This window comes from Oncorhynchus masou, chromosome 13 (genome assembly GCF_036934945.1).
Source record: "Oncorhynchus masou masou isolate Uvic2021 chromosome 13, UVic_Omas_1.1, whole genome shotgun sequence".
Taxonomy (NCBI): Eukaryota; Metazoa; Chordata; class Actinopteri; order Salmoniformes; family Salmonidae; genus Oncorhynchus; species Oncorhynchus masou.
Genome location: NC_088224.1, coordinates 50,265,914 through 50,283,744, shown reverse-complemented (window position 1 = coordinate 50,283,744; position 17,831 = coordinate 50,265,914). Strand labels below are relative to the sequence as shown.

At 41.6% G+C, this 17,831-nt stretch overlaps 1 protein-coding gene across 4 annotated transcripts in view; it reads right to left on the bottom strand.

Moving 5' to 3' along the window:
- The window catches only part of LOC135552505 (NADPH--cytochrome P450 reductase-like), a 43,498-nt gene extending 31,715 nt beyond the window's left edge, over positions 1-11,783 (bottom strand). For 2 of the 4 annotated variants that reach the window (XM_064984177.1, XM_064984180.1), the window contains exons 1-3: positions 11,687-11,783; positions 6,574-6,653; positions 5,659-5,848 (exon numbers count right to left, since the gene is read on the bottom strand). In XM_064984177.1, the coding sequence (XP_064840249.1) occupies positions 5,659-5,834 (176 nt within the window). In that variant the 5' untranslated portion in view covers positions 5,835-5,848; positions 6,574-6,653; positions 11,687-11,783. Of the gene's footprint in view, positions 1-5,658; positions 5,849-6,573; positions 6,654-9,868; positions 9,956-11,686 lie in introns of those variants that run through there. The other 2 variants (XM_064984178.1, XM_064984179.1) reach the window with 2 other exon arrangements.
- Between the last annotated feature and the right edge of the window lie 6,048 nt (positions 11,784-17,831).

Sequence of the window (17,831 nt, the reverse complement as noted above, 5' to 3'; positions counted from 1 at the left end):
AAAATGTATTTAAGACTTAAAATAATTTATCTAAATTCAAAGCCTTAAGACTTTAAGGACACACGGACACCCTGGTCTGGGTAGGTGTGACGTCGTTAATGTTTGTATGATGTTGTCGTTTGTATGTTTTGTATAGTTTATAAAATCTTCCCAAAAATGTAATATAGTTCAGGAATGCTAATCATTCACAACTAGGAGCAGTGTGAGTCGCTGATAGAAATGGGTAATATGCTTTTGTTCTCAAGCCGGGGCATCCCATTTAAACTTGACCATACAGAATTAAACAGCTATCAACTGATCTAACCACAAAATCTTTGAATGGAGAAGACATGAAAAAACAATGATGAAAGCACAAGCAGTAGACTTGGCTCACATGCGATGCTTGTGAGTTTCTTTGAATGAAATTCATTGAATAAGTCCAGATTCTTGGTACCAACTTTCACATTGACCTATCTGCTGAGCTGTGAGCAAAGCTCAGGCCAAACCTTAGTCACTGATAAGATAAGTGAGTGGAAGGCGGGGCATGCATGACAGCACAGGAGAAGCTACTCACAGAGAGGTGGAGGGGCCAGGAAAAGAAAACAAAGGTCACTACTGGGCCTGGCTGGAACATTTAGTAAATTACCCAGGCGCATGAGGCTGTGGGTGCACTCTGACAGAGGCAGTTTTGGCTTACCCTTCACCTCTACTTGTATCAATAAAATGTGATTGCACTGACTTATTACCTAATTAGAGAGGTAATAAGTACACTGCCAATCACTTCCATTATTTTTTGCATTCACACTATGGACTACACTCAACTTTAGACCACTGAGGTGTATGAACACAGAAATAATTAATGTCCTCTTTCGTGAACAACAGTAACAATACAGTAAACAATGCGAGGGTTTAACTTTGCCAAACAGCAGCTTAATCAATGCAAAAATAGAACTACCATTACAGCAATGTGTATTTAAGTCCACATTATGGTATGTAAGCTACATTATAGCCCCTCCCTCAGCAAATACACACCAGCACTGTAAACTGTAGGGCTTTGACGATACCAGTATTGTGATTTTTTTGGGGTGGGCATGACAAAAATGAAAACACGAAGCAGAACAAACAAGCTGGTCCTTTAAAAACCTGCTGTCTGTAAAATTGTGTGCTATAGCTTGGAAAATAAATGTGACTCTGGATGACAAAATAATGTTTGTTTTCAACATGTAAATGTTGAAATGTAAGCCGCTTCGTGATTTGTTTCCTTGCCACGATACGAATGAGGTGTGCCTTTGTAAACTGATCTCTAAACCATGATGCATTGTGTGCCTCCAACCCTAAACCCAAACATACAAGTATTACGTAACAAAAGGAACAACAAGCAGACAAGGATTTAGTTTGGCCCAGAAAGACAATAGTAATATTGCAGTAGCACTGTAGTGATCCTATTAAATTACTAGAGGGGCTATGTCATAAACCCTCAAAGTTACATAATGGCAGCCAAAATGGTCAGGGAGAAATCCAAAACCAGTCTAATTGGAATTAATGGCAGTAGAGGCATAGGTGATGCATTTCCTGCTTTTTAACAACTCAGGAAAATTAAGGCATGTGATGTATCAAACTGTATTATGGAATTATAGTCAACCTAACATATTGTCCTACAATTTACACAGGTTTTATACACATTTTCTGTACAAATAGCATCTAAACAGTGTTTCCCAAACTCTGTCCTCGGGACACCAAGGGGTGGACGTTTTGGTTTTTGCCCTAGCACTACACAGCTGATTCAAATAATCAACTAACCATCAAGCTTTGATTTGAATCAGCTGTGTAGTGTTAGGGCAAAAACCAAAACGTGCACCCCTTGGTGTCCCGAGGACAGAGTTTGGGAAACGCGGCTCTAAAATATACAATATTATTCGGAAAGTATTCAGACCCCTTCTCTTTTACAAAACGTTGTTACGTTACACAATTATCCTAAAATGCATTAAATATATTTTTTTCACTAAATCTACACACAAGTACCCCATAATAACAAAGCTTAAACAGGTTGAGAAATTTTAGCAAATTTATTCTAAATAAAACAAACCTTATTTACATCAGTATTCAGACACTTTGATAGGAGACTAGAAATTGAGCTCCGGTGCATCCTGTTCCCATTGATCATCCATAAGATGTTTCTACAACTTCATGAGTCCACCTTTGGTAAATTCTATTGATTGGACATGATTTGGCAAGGCATACACCTGTCTATATAAGGTCCCAGTGTTGAAAGCGCACGTCAGATCAAATACCAAGCCATGAGGTCCGTAGAGCTCTGAGAAAGGATTATGTCTAGGCACAGATCTGGGGAAGGGCACCAAAACATTTCTGCAGCATTGAAGGTCCCCAACAACACAGTGGCCTCCAATCATTCTTAAATGGAAGAAGTTAGGAGCCACCAAGACAAAACTGAGCAATTGGGGGAGAAGGGCCTTGGTCAGGGAGGTGACCAAGAATCCGATGGTCACTGACAGAGCTCCAGAGTTCCTCTGTGGAAATGGGAGAACCTTCCAGAAGGACAACCATCTCTGCAGCACTCCACCAAATCAGGCTTTTATGGAAGAGTGGCCAGATGGAAGCCACTCCTCAGTAGGACTCTCCGAAACAAGAGAAACAAGCGTCACGTCTGAAGGAAACCTGGCAACATACCTACGGTGAAGCACGGTGGTGGCAGGGACTGGGAGACTAGTCAGGATTGAGGGAAAGATGAACGGAGCAAAATACAGTGTGATCTTTGCCTGCGCCAGAGCGCTCAGAACCGCAGACTGGGGCAACGGTTCACCTTCCAACAGGGCAACGACCCTAAGCGTACAGCCAAAGCAACGCAAGAGTGGCTTCGGGACAAGTTCCTGAATGTCCTTGAGTGGCCCAGCCAGAGCCCAGACTTGAACCTGCTCGAACCTCTCTGGAGATGGGAGGCCCTGCACTGCTATTGTCACCTGAGTGGCCCAGTGGTCTAAGGCACTGCATCGCAGTGTATGCTGGGCAGCATATAGTTGGCCCAGCGACATCCGGGTTAGGGGAGTGTTCGGCCAGCAGGGATGGCCTTGTCCCATAAGGCTCTAGTGACTAGTGACTCGTGGTGGACCAGGCGCAACGCATGCTGACACGTTTGCCAGGTGCACAGTGTTTCCTCCGACACTTTGGCTTTCAGGTTAAGCGAGCATTGTGTCAAGAAGCAGTGTGGCTTGGTTGGGTCGTGTTCTGGAGAACGCATAGCTCTCAACCTTCGCCTCTCCCGAATACATACGGGAGTTGCAGCGATGAGACAAGACTGCACCTACCAATTGGATACAACGAAATTGGGTAGAAAAACAGATAAAAAATACAAATAAAATAGACGTGCAGCGACGCTCCCCCTCCAACATGACAGAGCTTGAGAGGATCTGTAGAGAAGAATGGGAGAAACCCCCCAAATACAGATGTGCCAAGATTGTAGTGTCATACCCAAGAAGACCTGAGACTAATTGGTGCTTCAATAAAGTACTGAGTAAAGGGTCTGAATACTTATGGAAATGTGATATCAGCTGTTTATTTTTAATAAATGTGAAGGCATTTTGTTTTTTTAATCAATTTTAGAATAAGGTTGTAACGTAACAAAATGTGTAAAAAGTCAAGAGGTCTGAATACTTTCCAATAGCATTGTAAACAGAGCATACATGTCTGATTTTGTTTTCTTGGAAAGTTGTGAATGCTACAGAATTCCATGATGCAATATCAGTACTTGTTACATTTACAACTTGTTTACAACGTGTATAGGGGATGTTGTTCCCACTGATGATTAAAACCTATCCAAACCAAAAACTGTGGATAGATGGCAGCATTCACACAAAACTCAAAGCGTTAACCACCGCATTTTAAGGTGACTGGGAATATGGTTGAGTATAAACAGTCCAGTCGTAAGCCTCCAAAAATGCAAAACGTCAGATCCAGAGACAAAGTGGAGTTGCAAATCAATGGCTTAGACACGAGACATATTTGGCAGGGACTCCAGACAATCGCGGATTATAAAGAAAGCCAGCCACATCGCTGACACCAACGTCTTGCTCCAGGACAAGCTAAACACCTACACCAGCTTTGAGAGAAACAGTGCAGGCCACCATAGCTCCTATGGACTGCGAGCTCTCGTTCTCCGTGGGCGACGGGAATAAGACATGTGTCTTAACCCTCACGGGGCTGCTGGACCAGACAGCATCTCTAGCTGTGTCCTCAGAACCTGCACAAACATATTCAAATCTCTTCCTATCCCAGTCTGTTGTCCCCACTTGCATCAAGATGTACACCATTGTTCCTATACCCAAGAAAGCTAAGGTAACTGAACTAAATGACTATCCCCCCGTAGCATTCACTTCTGTCATCATGAAGTGCTTTGAGAGGCTAGTGAAGGATCATATCAGCTCCACCTTACTAGACACCCTAGACCCAGTGCAATTTGCATACCACCCCAATAGATCCACGGATGACGCAATTGCCATCGCACTGCCCTATCCCACCTGGATAAGACGAATACCGATGTAAGAATGCTGTTCATTGACTACAGGTCAGCCTTCAACTCCATAGTACCCTCCAAGATCATCATGAAGCTCGGGGCCTGGGTCTCTGAACCCCGCCCTGTGCAACTGGGTCCTGGACTTCCTGACGGGCCACCTCTAGGTTGTGAAGGTAGGCAACAACACCTACACTCTGCTGAGAATTTATTTCAGTTACCTTCACAACAACATCCCCTTCCCAGGAAAGGGCTGAAAATAGCACATATATTAATGTATGTATCCTTAGAAAATAAAGTTAATGAAATCAAAAACTTGCTAACAACCAATTCATAAACTCAGCAAAAAAAGGCCCTTTTTCAGGACCCTGTCTTTCAAATCCAAATAACTTTGCAGATCTTCATTGAAAAGGGTTTAAACACTGTTTCCCATCATTGTTCAATGAACCATAAACAATTCATGAACATGCACCCGTGGAACGTTCATTAAGACACTAACAGCTTACAGACGGTAGTCAATTAAGGTCACAGTTATGAAAACTGTCCGCAATAGGCTGAGAGGCGCTGGACTGAGGGCTTGTAGGCCTGTTCTATTGGAGTGGCCATCACAAAGCCCTGACATCAATCCTATACAACATTTGTGGGCAGAACTGAAAAGGCATGTGCGAGCAAGGAGGCACAAACCTGACTCAGTTACACCAGCTCTGTCATGAGGAATTGTGGGAACTTATTGTGGGAAGTTTGTGGAAGGCACCCGAAACATTTGACCCAAGTTAAACAATTTAAAGGCAATGCTACCAAATACTAATTGTAAAAAACTGAGTTTAAATGTATTTGGCTAAGGTTTATGTAAACTTCCGACTTCAACTGTAAATACTACACATTCATTGTTTTACACTATTTTTTCACAGCACTGGTAAACCATGATTGACCAACTCCCTGACCAACATGGCTGACCTTTGGACCATCATAAGAAGGTTCATGCCCATTCTTGTATTCTAATTCTATGAGTAACACAGTAATACTACTGTAATTGTGCTCTTAACACTGTTTAGGCCCTTGTGACTTATTTCAACACCAATACTAGGTGGATTTGGTGAGAGATGTACAGCAAGCACATGGTGTGCATTTAGCACACAACGAGCGGTACTCACGGTTGGTCGAGCTGCTTGAACTCGGGGATGGGCTCGGCCTTCTTGCGGGACATGAACCAGTAGATGATGAGGCCGGCGATGAGGGTGAAGAGGAAGAGGTCCAGGTTACTGAAGAGAGGCTCTTCCTCCTCCATGGCCTCCGGCTGGGTGCTGCTCTCTGCTTCCATATCCGGCATCGTCACACACAGGGCTGCCAGGACAACCAGACAGGGCAGAGGTTAGAGGCCAAGAGCAGGGCTGTCCCCAACTAAAAAAGATCTTTGTCGACTGAAAGTCTGTTCTTTTGACCAATCGATTGGTCAAAGTTTTAAACATGTATTATCCATATATAGTACCCTCCAAGATCATCATTAAGCTTGGTGTCTGGGTCTCTGAACCCCGCCCTGTGCAACTGGGTCCTGGACTTCCTGACGGGCCACCTCTAGGTTGTGAAGGTAGGCAACAACACCTACACTCTGCTGAGAATTTATTTCAGTTACCTTCACAACAACCCTGTGTGTTTTAATAAAAATCAACTATATGCATTGAGCTTAACTGATGCTTTAAGCGCACTGTTTGATGAAATAAGACCAAAAAACAAAACAAAAACAAACAACAAAAAAAAGAGTTCTTCAGATATCAAGATAACCAAAAGGGGAAGACAACAAAAAAAACCTGACCATACTGGCTTTTGCAGATTCTGACATTACTATCCTGAAGTTGCCGGTAATAGGCTACATGAGGAGTCGGCAACCTTTTTCATGTGGAATGCCAATTTATCTTACCATTTGTACTGATCTGCATGCCAGTTATGATTAAGCCAGGGAGTGCTTGGGGATAAAAAAGATAGAAGCGGCCTGCACAAAGGGGCAGAGAACGGAGAGGGAAGCATGTGTTATGAAGAGTGTGAGAAGAGAGAAATATCTGTGTGATTACCCGTTGTGACCTAGACTGTCTGATTTCCCCCACTGTGTACCAAACCGGTTTGGCTGAGGATCCGAGTTTTAGGATTACCCCTGGAGAATGGAACAGACAATGAGAATGGATTGTGAAATGGTTGATGAATTCCCCCCTTTTCAAAAATCCATAATAAAACATTTGCATTCTAAACGAAGCAAAAAAAAAAGAAACGTCCCTTTTTCAGGACCCTGTCTTCCAAAGAGAGTTCGTAAAAATCCAAATAACTTCACAGATCTTCATTGCAAAGAATTTAAACACCGTTTCCCATGCTTGTTCAATAAACCATAAATAATTAATGAACATGCACATGTGGAACGGTCGTTAAGGCAAACAGTTTATAGATGGTAGGCAATTAAGGTCACAGTTATGAAAACTTAGGACACTACTGACTCTGAAAAACAGCAAAAGAAAGAACGTGCCTTAGGCATGCTGCAAGGAGGCATGAGGACGACAGATGTGGCCAGGGCAATAAATTGCAATGTCCGTACTGTGAGAAACCGAAGACACCACTACAGGGAGACAGGATGGGCAGCTGATCGTCCTCACAGTGGTGGACCACGTGTAACAACACCTGCACAGAATCGGTACATCCGAACCTCACAGCTGCGGGACAGGTACAGGATGGCAACAACAACTGCCCGAGTTACACCAGGAACGCACAATCCCTCCATCAGTGCTCAGACTGTCTGCAATAGGCTGAGAGGGGCTGGACTGAGGGCTTGTAGGCCTGTTGTAAGGCAGGTTCTCACCAGACATCACCGGCAACCTATGGGCACAAACCCACCTTCGCTGGACCAGACAGGACTAGCAAAAAGTGCTCTTCACTGACGAGTCGCGGTTTTGTCTCACCAGGGGTGATGGTCGGATTCGCGTTTATCGTCAAGGGATTGAGCGTTACACGAGACCTGTACTCTGGAGCGGGATCGATTTGGGGGTGGAGGGTCCGTCATGGTCTGGGGCAGTGTCTCACAGCATCATCGGACAGAGCTTGTTGTCATTGCAGGCAATTTCAACAGTATGCGTGACAGGGAAGACATCCTCCTCCCTCATGTGGTATCCTTCCTGCAGGCTCATCCTGACATGACAATGCCACTAGCCATACTGCTCGTTCTGTGCGTGATTTCCTGCAAGACAGGAATGTCAGTGTTCTGCCATGGCCAGCAAAGAGCCCGGATCTCAATCCCAATGAGCACGTCTGGAACCAGAGGGTGAGGGCTAGGATCAGAGGGTGAGGGCTAGGGCCATTCCCCTCAGAAATGTCCGGGAACTTGCAGGTGTCTTGTTGGAAGAGTGGGGTAACATCTCACAGCAAGAACTGGCAAATCTGGTGAAGTCCATGAGGAGGAGATGCATTGCAGTACTTAATGCAGCTAGTGGCCACACCAGATACTGACTGTTACTTTTGATTTTGACCCCCCCCCCCCCCCCTTTGTTCAGGGACACATTATTCCTTTTCTGTTGGTCACATGTCTGTGGAACTTGTTCAGTTTGTCTCAATTGTTGAATCTTATGTTCATAGAAATATTTACACATGTTAAGTTTCCTGAAAATAAACAGTTGACGTTTCTTTTTTTTTCCTGAGTTTAGTTTGTATAAAGTGTACAAAGTTCTTAAGGTATAGGGGGCAGCATTTTCACTTTTGGATAAATAATAGCATGCCCAATTTCAACTTCCTGCAACTCATGCCAAGAATATAAGATATGCATATTATTAGTAGATTTGGATAGAAAAAACACTGAAGTTTCAAAAACTGTATGAATCATGTCTGTGAGTATAACAGAATTTATGTAGCAGGCAAAACCCCGGGGACTAACCGTTCAGATTATTATTTATTTTTTTAGGTTTCTGTCTGTTCATTGAGTTCTCATTGGGGAACGATATTTCTTAGGAACTTGTTTTCAGTTCCTACCGCTTCCACTGGATGTCACCAGTCTTTGGAATCTGGTTGAGGTTATTCCTTTGTGCAATGAAGAAGTATGGCCATCTAGGAACTGCGTAACACGGTTGAGTGTTGTGCAAGACTTGAAAAGTAGCTATGTTTGTTGTCTTCCTGTATTGAACACAGATAGACCTGTCTTCAATTTGATTGATTATTAACGTTTAAAAATACCTAAAGTTGTATTAAAAAAGTAGTTTGCAAAGTTTACAGGCAACTTTTGAAATATTTTGTAGTGACGTTGTGCAATTTGGAAGCTTTTTTTTCTGGATCAAACGCGCCAAATAAATGGACATTTTGGATATATATGGACGGAATGAATTGAACAAAAGGACCAATTGTGATGTTTATGGGACATATTGGAGTGCCAACAAAAGAAGCTCGTCAACGTTGTGTGTAGCACCTGCAGGGTTGAAATATGTTATCATCTTTGTTTACTGTTGTGATATCATCAGATACTAGCTTCTTATGCTTTCGCTGAAAAGCCTTTTTAAAATCTGACATGTTGGCTGGATTCACAACGAGTGTAGCTTTAATTTAGTATCTTACATGTGATTTAATAAAAGCTTGATTTTTATATCATTTTATTTGAATTTGCCGAGCTGCATTTTCCCTAAAAATGGCTCTGGGCTCATGGTTTAGCAATTCACATGTAATGTCCACGTCTGCCAGAGTGCAACAGGTCACGAGTTCATATCATGCCTCTTTCCTTATCTCGAGGCTCATGATACCATATCGCTCATTTATTAACTTTGGACAAAATAGACAAATTAAAACAGCCATCAAACAATATACCTAATAAAACAATGCCTCAATGTATTATTACACTAATAACAAGACACTGGATATAAGTTCAGTTTAACCCAATAACTACTCTAACGGAGCTTACCATTACTCCCTAAGGTCCAAAGACTGTATGTTATTTTCAGAGGTAGACTGGCTCTGACAGCCAAATACTCTATTTAAACGTGAATCGATGCTCAAATTGCGATTCGGTTCTAGAAACATAAAGCCCTTTACTTTCATATCACATCAAAATAATTTCGCAAATGCAAAATATACACTGGTTTAACCGACTTTAATCACAGTTACAAGTATTTTTCAACGACAACACGTTTCTGGCGGACTTCTTCAGTTACACACAAGTATTCAGAGCATGCTAAATAGCATGGTCTTTTATCTTCCGTAAACACGCGCTGTAACATGGAGATATGGCCGTGTGGGAACACCAACCCTAACCCTATAAAAAGGTCTATCAATTAAACCTAGCTAAAAAATATATATTTCTCGCTGGTATGAAAGATAAGGAAGGTCCTTATGCTTCCAAAACCTTACCTCAAGCGATATGTCTCAATGTTCAAACAGAGCGTCGGGTTTCTTAACAAAACATCCCTGTTCAGAAAAGACGCCTTCATCCAATGACTTGTGTAATGTAATGGAACAGAGTAATGACCAAGGGATACATTCAGTCAAGCAATGCCCAGAGATAAACATGTTTAAAATAATAGCATGAAAAAAAATCGTAGCTTGGCTGCTGAGGCAAGGAGAACCCTTGCTCCGCTAAAACCATTTACAACTTTGTGCTGTTTTCAAGGGATTGTTAAATGTTATAAATATTTGATTTTAATATCATGACTTTTTGAAGAGCATAGTCAGAAGTACACATTTCCTATTAATCCAAATGTCGTCCCATCAGAGTTATACAGCCAGTAACGGATGTTCATGATCAGTCAACATCATTGATCAAGTAATTTCAGATACGTGAGGGTAGCCTAACCATTTGGCATGTAGCTAGCTATGCAAACAACATGTGTCATTTAGAGATTATCAGAGATTATCTCATCAGAGATTAGGCTTCTTTTTTTTTTACTTGTCAACGGCAAATCCTCATCCAAGTAAAGTGGTCAGTCAGACTTCTGTCATCACCACTATAGATGACAAGCAAATCAAACAAAGTTGGATATAGCCATCGAACTAGCCCTATTGACGTGATCTGTTATTAGCTAGCTAGCCAATTTAATGTGGTCAGTCGAATATACGTGGTCCATCAATCAATGTATCCTAGCTATCATGCCTGTCAGCCGCAATCGTGATTAAACACTTAAACATGTTGTAAGGGGGATAATGTCAGGAAACTTAACTAGGTAGGCAGGCCTACGTTGGTTGGATAAAAAAAAAGTACATTAGGTCTACTTATCACTATGTTTAGCCAACTGTACAACGTTTCTACCCGTAGCTTCCAAAGTAAACATTAAGTAACGTTAATAAGAAATGTACATCGCCAAATGCGCCCTTCTGCTGCTTGACAGGCAGAGCGCACAAAGGGTTGGAAATGAACCTAAACCACCTCAACAGTATAGTTCACTTATTTTATATCACTCATATCAAATTTATGGTGGCCAATATTGATAGATATCGTCAGGCTATCCTCAAGTATCTGAAATTGTGATCAATTGATGTTTACTGATCATGAAAAGCATCCAGTTACTTGCTGTATAATCGGACATTTCTCGTTCTGACTATGCTCTTCAAGTGATGATATTACAACCAAATACTGTTAACAATGCCTTAAAAACGGCACGCAGTTTTATTGATAACGACCAATATAACTTGGAATGGAGCTTGACCACGACATAAGCAATCAAATCATACAACTACTAAGTTAGCTGACTCTCCAAAGAAAGTGACAAGTGGCAAAGCTGTTCATTTAAAAACAGGTTTGGTATATCAGTAAGTCAACTTGCTTAAACTAAATAGCAGACTATAGAAATTAACATTTAGCTAGAAGCGAACGTTTGCTTTACTTGCTGAAAAGTTTTTACAGCCGGGGCGGCACGGTAGCCTAGTGGTTAGAGCGTTGGACTAACAACCGGAACTGTTGCATCCCCGAACTGACAAGGTACAAATCCTTCGTACTGCCCCTGAACAGGCAGTTACCCCACTGTTCCTAGGCCGTCATTGCCTAGTTAAATGAAATAAAGAAAAATTCATTGACAGTTGGCTAGGTTATGTAGCAAGCCTTGTCGTCGAGCGAGCTAAGTTTGAATGAAATTAGCTTTATTACAATCCATTCTCATGACATTGACAGTGTTGCCAGAGAAACGGCACTTCAGGATATTAAACATTTCAACATAGCTAGACATAGCTACTTACCTCCCAGTCTTCACAATCAAGAAAAATCAGAACACAATGCAGAAACTTGACGCAATGCTGTGACTCTGAGGGACTAAACCAAACCAGTCTACTCAAGGGGTGTAGTACTTCCTACTCAAAGAGTGGACATACACGTCACGACAGGCTCTGTAGACAAGGTCAGATCACTTGTACAAAAATACTTCAAAGAATTACCCATTCTCTCTGTCTAACAATTCAATGATTGTCTAACTTATTCCAAACGATTTTCTTAGTATCTCACTGTGCATTTTAAGAAATGGACTAGTCCATAAATACGTTACCCAATGGCTTTGTAACAGTAATAATAAATCACAGATCACAGTGCAGTGGGCCAGGGGCCAAGGTTATGTATCCACCGAATAGTACAACGTGTCTTCACATCTCTGAAACAAGTTACCTTCAGTCATATTGAAGGTATCCTCGCATACTGAAAGATTAGTGTGTATTTTGTTTGGTGATAGTACCAAGGACAGATAGTAGTATAGCACAGACCTGAACCCAGTGGTGTAAAGTACTAATGTAAAAATACTTTAAAGTACCAATTAAGTAGTTTTTTAGGTATCTTTTCTTTTACTTTACTATTTATATTTTTGACCAACTTTAACTTCACTACATTCCAAATGAAAATAATGTATTTTTTACTCCTTTTTTTAACCTTTATTTAACTAGGCAAGTCAGTTAAGAACAAATTCTTATTTTCAATGACAGCCTAGGAACAGTGGGTTAACTGCCTGTTCAGGGGCAGAACAACAAATGTGTTACTAGTCCAACACTCTAACCACTAGGCTACACTGCCACCACTTACATTTTCCTTGACACCCAAAAAGTACTCGTTATATTTTGAACGCATAGCAGGAAAGGAAAATTGTCAAATTCACACACTTATCAAGAGAAAATTCCTGGTCATCTATACTACCTCTGATCTGGCGGACTGAACACAAATGCTTCATTTGTAAAGATGTCCAGGTGTTGGAGTGCCCCTGGCTCTCTATAAATAAAAAATAAAATGGTGTTGTCTGGTTTGCTTAATATAAGGAATTTGAAATGACTTATACTCTAACTTTTGACACTTAAGTATATTTAAACCAAACACTTTTACTCAAGTAGTATTTTACTGGGTGACTATCACCTGAGTCATTTTCTATTAAGATATCTTTACTTTTACTCAAGTAAAAGTGGATATAGCCATCTCGTTTATCCCCTGAAAGTTAGCAAATGAACCATATTGACATGATCTGTTATTAGCTAGCTAGCCAAATTGATGTGGTCAGTCAAATAGACATGGTCCATCAATTGATCAATGTAGCCTAGCTATCATGTCTGTCAGCCGCAATCGTGATTAAACACTTAAAAACAATGTTGAAAGGGGGATGTTAGGCAACTTAACTAGGTAGTGTTAGATGAATTTAGTTCTTATGTGTTCATTAACAAATCAAATCAAATCAAATGTATTTATATAGCCCTTCGTACATCAGCTGATATCTCAAAGTGCTGTACAGAAACCCAGCCTAAAACCCCAAACAGCAAGCAATGCAGGTGTAGAAGCACAGTGGCTAGGAAAAACTCCCTAGAAAAGCCAAAACCTAGGAAGAAACCTAGAGAGGAACCAGGCTATGTGGGGTGGCCAGTCCTCTTCTGGCTGTGCCGGGTGGAGATTATAACAGAACATGGCCAAGATATTCAAATGTTCATAAATTACCAGCATGGTCGAATAATAATAAGGCAGAACAGTTGAAACTGGAGCAGCAGCACGGTCAGGTGGACTGGGGACAGCAAGGAGTCATCATGTCAGGTAGTCCTGGGGCATGGTCCTTATGTTTAGTGCACCTTTATATATTTACTTGTTTAATATGTGATTTTATTACTTTATATCCTGCTGATTTTGATGTGTATTTAGGTTAAGTGACTTTGTGTGTTGTGAATAGCGAATAGTTATAATAACGCTTTCCTACAGACAAATGACCAAATAGTCCTCTAGTGGCCTCATGGGTGGCATTAAGGAAAGAAATTCCATAAATTAACTTTTAAAAATGCGCACCTGTTAATTGAAATGCATTCCAGGTGACTACCTCATGAAGCTGGTTGAGAGAATGCCAAGAGTGTGCAAAGCTGTCATCAAGGCAAAGGGTTGCTACTTTGAAGAATCTTAAATATAAAATATATTTAGATTTGTTTAACACTATTTGGTTACCACATGATTCCATATTTGTTATAATGTAGAAATATAGTAAAAAAAAATATTAAAAAATGAATGAGTAGATGTGTACAAACTTTTGACTGGTACTGTATATAAATCATCAGAATAGGAAAACAGCCAACAACTCTTTCAAATGTCCCTCCTCTAAGACCTGTGAAATAATGCTTTTAATGTAGTGACACTCATACGCATTTTTCTTTGGAAGGAAAGCCTCCGTTTCAAAGAAAGTGTTGGGTCTTGCTTTAATGTGCTCCTTGATTTCATCCAAGGTTTTTACATCGTCCTCTGTCAGTCTCTCCTTATTGCATCTGTTGATGAATGATGGAGAGGGCCTTGAAAAACTGTGTTAGGGTGCATGAAACCTTTTAGAGAAAGAGAGCGAAGGTGTGTGTGTGAGCGCGTGCATGCATGTGCACTAGCTTACTTCTTAACTAGCTGAGACATGTCCTTCAGCCTTCTCCGCCGGCGGGCGATAGAGGAAGAGCTCTGCAGCTAGCTGGTGGCTCTCCTGGTAACGAAATGTTAAATGTCATCATATCAATATACAAGACACTAACAATGTATAGCCCATTAAAATATATATGAATGATTCTTCCTTTTTGACAAAGCACTGTGATTATTGTATGTACAGTGCATTTGGAAAGTATTCAGACAGACCCCTTCATTAAAAAAAAAAAGTATTATGTTACAGCCTTATTCTAAAATGGATCAAATAAAACAAATTATCTACACAATCAATACTCCATAATGACAAAGTGAAAACCAGGTTTCAGAAATTGTTGCTAATGTATTAAAAAATTAAAAAATTAAATATCTTATTTACATAAGTATTCAGACCCTTTGCTATGAGACTCAAAATTGAGCTCCGGTGCATCCTGTTTCTATTGATCATCCTTCAGATATTTCTACAACCTGATTGGACTTCCATTAAATAGAAGTAGTATGAAACCACCAAGACTTTTCCTGGCGCTGGCTGCCATGCCAAACTAAGTGTAGCCGATGTGAAATGGCTAGCTCCTAGCGGTGGTGCGGGCTATTGGCGTTTCAATTGGTGACGTCACTTGCTCTGAGACCTAGAAGTAGTGGTTCCTCTTGCTCTGCAAGGGCCGCTGGTTTTGTGGAGCGATGGGTAACGATGCTTCGAGGGTGACTGTTGATGTGTGGTTCGCAACCAGGTCGGGGCGAGGGGACGGACGTCAAGTCTATGCTGTTACATAATCATCAGGGTGGTGACCAAGAACCCGATGGTCACGCTGACAGAGCACCAGAGTTCCTCTGTGGAGATGGGAGAACCTTCCAGAAGGACAACCATCTCCTTTACGGTAGAGTGGCCAGGCGGAAGGCACCTGAAGGACTTTGCAGACCTTCATGAAACCAGATGCTCTGGTCTGATTAAACCAAGATTGAACTCTTTGGCCTAAATGCCAAGCATCACATCTGGAGTAAACCTGCCGAAATCCTTACGATGAGGCACGGTGGTGGCAGCATCATGCTGTGGGGATGTTTTTCAGCGGCAGGGAAAGATGAACAGAGCAAAGTACAGATGAAAATGTTGATGAAAAACTGCTCCAGAGCAATCAGATTATTATTATTTGATTTTGCTTGTTATTTATGAACATGATGTCAGCTGATGATGTCAGCTGATGTAAGAAGGGCTTTATAAATACATTTGATGGGCTGTTTATGGCAGGCAGTGAACTTTGACTTCGTTACAAATATGTGTGAGCTGACCAAGTAATTTGGTGTCACTAATGCGGAAAGGTGGAATAAACGAGCCAGGAGTAGGTTTTCTTGATTCAACACAGTTCTCTATTGAGGGATTTCTGTCAATACAAACACTCCAACACAATCAATGAGAATCTCCCAAAGAAAAACACATCTTCTTCAGATGAAACAGGAACACATGATTATCTTTAAACTGTAACAAAAAAAAAATCACAGGTTTATCATCGTCTTAATGGTTGTTCGTGGATAGCTCTCCTCTCTTGGTGGTCATTCTCCAGAGATAGTTTACCTTCTCCTCACCTTCCAAATGATATGTCCTCTCCTTTGTGGAGCAACCACTCGTATTCTTTCTTTTTCCTTCTCTCTCTGTAGGGGAAAGAGAATATATCATTAGTACCGTCAGCTGTGCTTAATTGCCTCTGGTCACCTTGACTCACATGCCTGGTTGGGCGAATATCCGTGAGCCCAGCCTAACCTCTGGTGGTCCTTCCACACATGCTTGATTGACATGGACATTGTTCTCTCTTGCAATGATCTGTTTATCACATCTAGTGCTTAATGGTTTTTGCGACTGCACTCAAAGAAACTTGATGGACTGTCGTTTCTCTTTTCTGGACTTCCTTGAGTGCCTTGTTAGGGTGAAAGAGTTTGAGGTGCCAAGGATCAAGGCTGTACAGCAGAGTTCCTATGTGGAGGCCGTGAAGAGAGTTAAAGGAGTAATAGGGCATATTCCGCCGAAAATGCACCGCAACCAGTTGCGTGTGTTTTATGTCGATCAAGTGATCTGGATGCACTCCTTGTGAAGAAGGTGGATTTTGTAGCATTCATAGCCACAGTTATTAATCGTAATGCACAAGTGTCCAAGAAGTCCAAGAAGCTGGACATTATTGTTTCCGCAGTCAAAAATGTTTTTGGGGCTCCAAGACTTTACAGCAAGGACTACTGTCACCAGAAAATTTCCTGCCCTCACAGGATTCTTCTAAGCCCGTGTAAGGACCTGATTAGAATTTTAACAGAAAGGCAAGTTGATTTAGCTTAGTTTAACTTTCTTTTTGATAGTTTGTACGATAGTTTGTATTTTTTTACCATGCTTTATTTACTTTTTTGGGATTATCCACCATCACAACAGGGGGCGTAATGCACATCCGATTGTTGTGAAAGTCATTATACGTGAGAATAAGAATATTTTGGTGCGGCCAATCAGCGACATTGCAATAATGATCATGAGTATGTGGGCTACAAAGTATCAGCTGTGTGCAAAGGAGAGCGACAGATGGATGGAGTGGCAGTAGAGATGGCGTCCCTCAAGGAGGCAAGAAAGAGATTGATGCGAAAAAGGGGAATATTTTCACCAGGAGTCGTTTAATTGGATTTCGGAGGAGGAAAGGAGGGAAAAAGAGAGGAAGAATAGGTTGAAGAGAATGAGGGAGGCAAAGGTTGAGTCTGAATCTATTGAAGATGACGGAATAGAGAGGAAGTGTGTTGAAAATGTTTGGTGTCAAGTGTAACAGAGTGAGCCCTACGCCACACCGAGTTCTGGAGGTAAAATGGAAGTGAATGAGGGAGAGTTAAAATGAGGATTTTTGTGGTTTCAGGGTGGGTGGGAAAGGAGTTGGGTGCAGGTGAATCAGTGAAGGTAACCGGTAGTGGACTTATGATATTTGTTTGTGTTTCTTCTGCCCAGAGGGAGCGGGTGCTCCGTGTCACGCAACTTGGGTCAAGATCTGTTTCTTGCTTTGCACTTAGGAATAGGGCACCATTTAATGAAGTGATTCATGGGGTAGTGTTAAGTGTGGAGGTGGAACAATTGAAGTTGAATATGCCTGGTGTTTGTGACGCCTGCCATTTGTTACGGTGCAGACCCGGTGGTGAGTGTGGTGAAACGGAATCATGGTCAGTCCTTTTTAGTTTTGAGTCTGAGTCTTTACCCGACAAAGTTATGTTAAAATAGATCAGTTATCCTGTTAGAGCTTAGTGTGCCAAATCCACTGTGGTGTTTCAGGTGCAATGTTTATGGTCATGTCGCAGCAGCGTGTTGGAGGGAGATTCTAAGATGTGGGATGTGTGCAGGAAGGCATGGGACAGAAGATTATGTAGAAGAAAGTATGAAGTTGTGTGTGTCAACTGGTTGAGTGGTGGTGTCCTGTCCTCCCTGGCCGTTGGCATGATGCAGGAGCAGATAGGGTCAAAGTAGTGGAATGG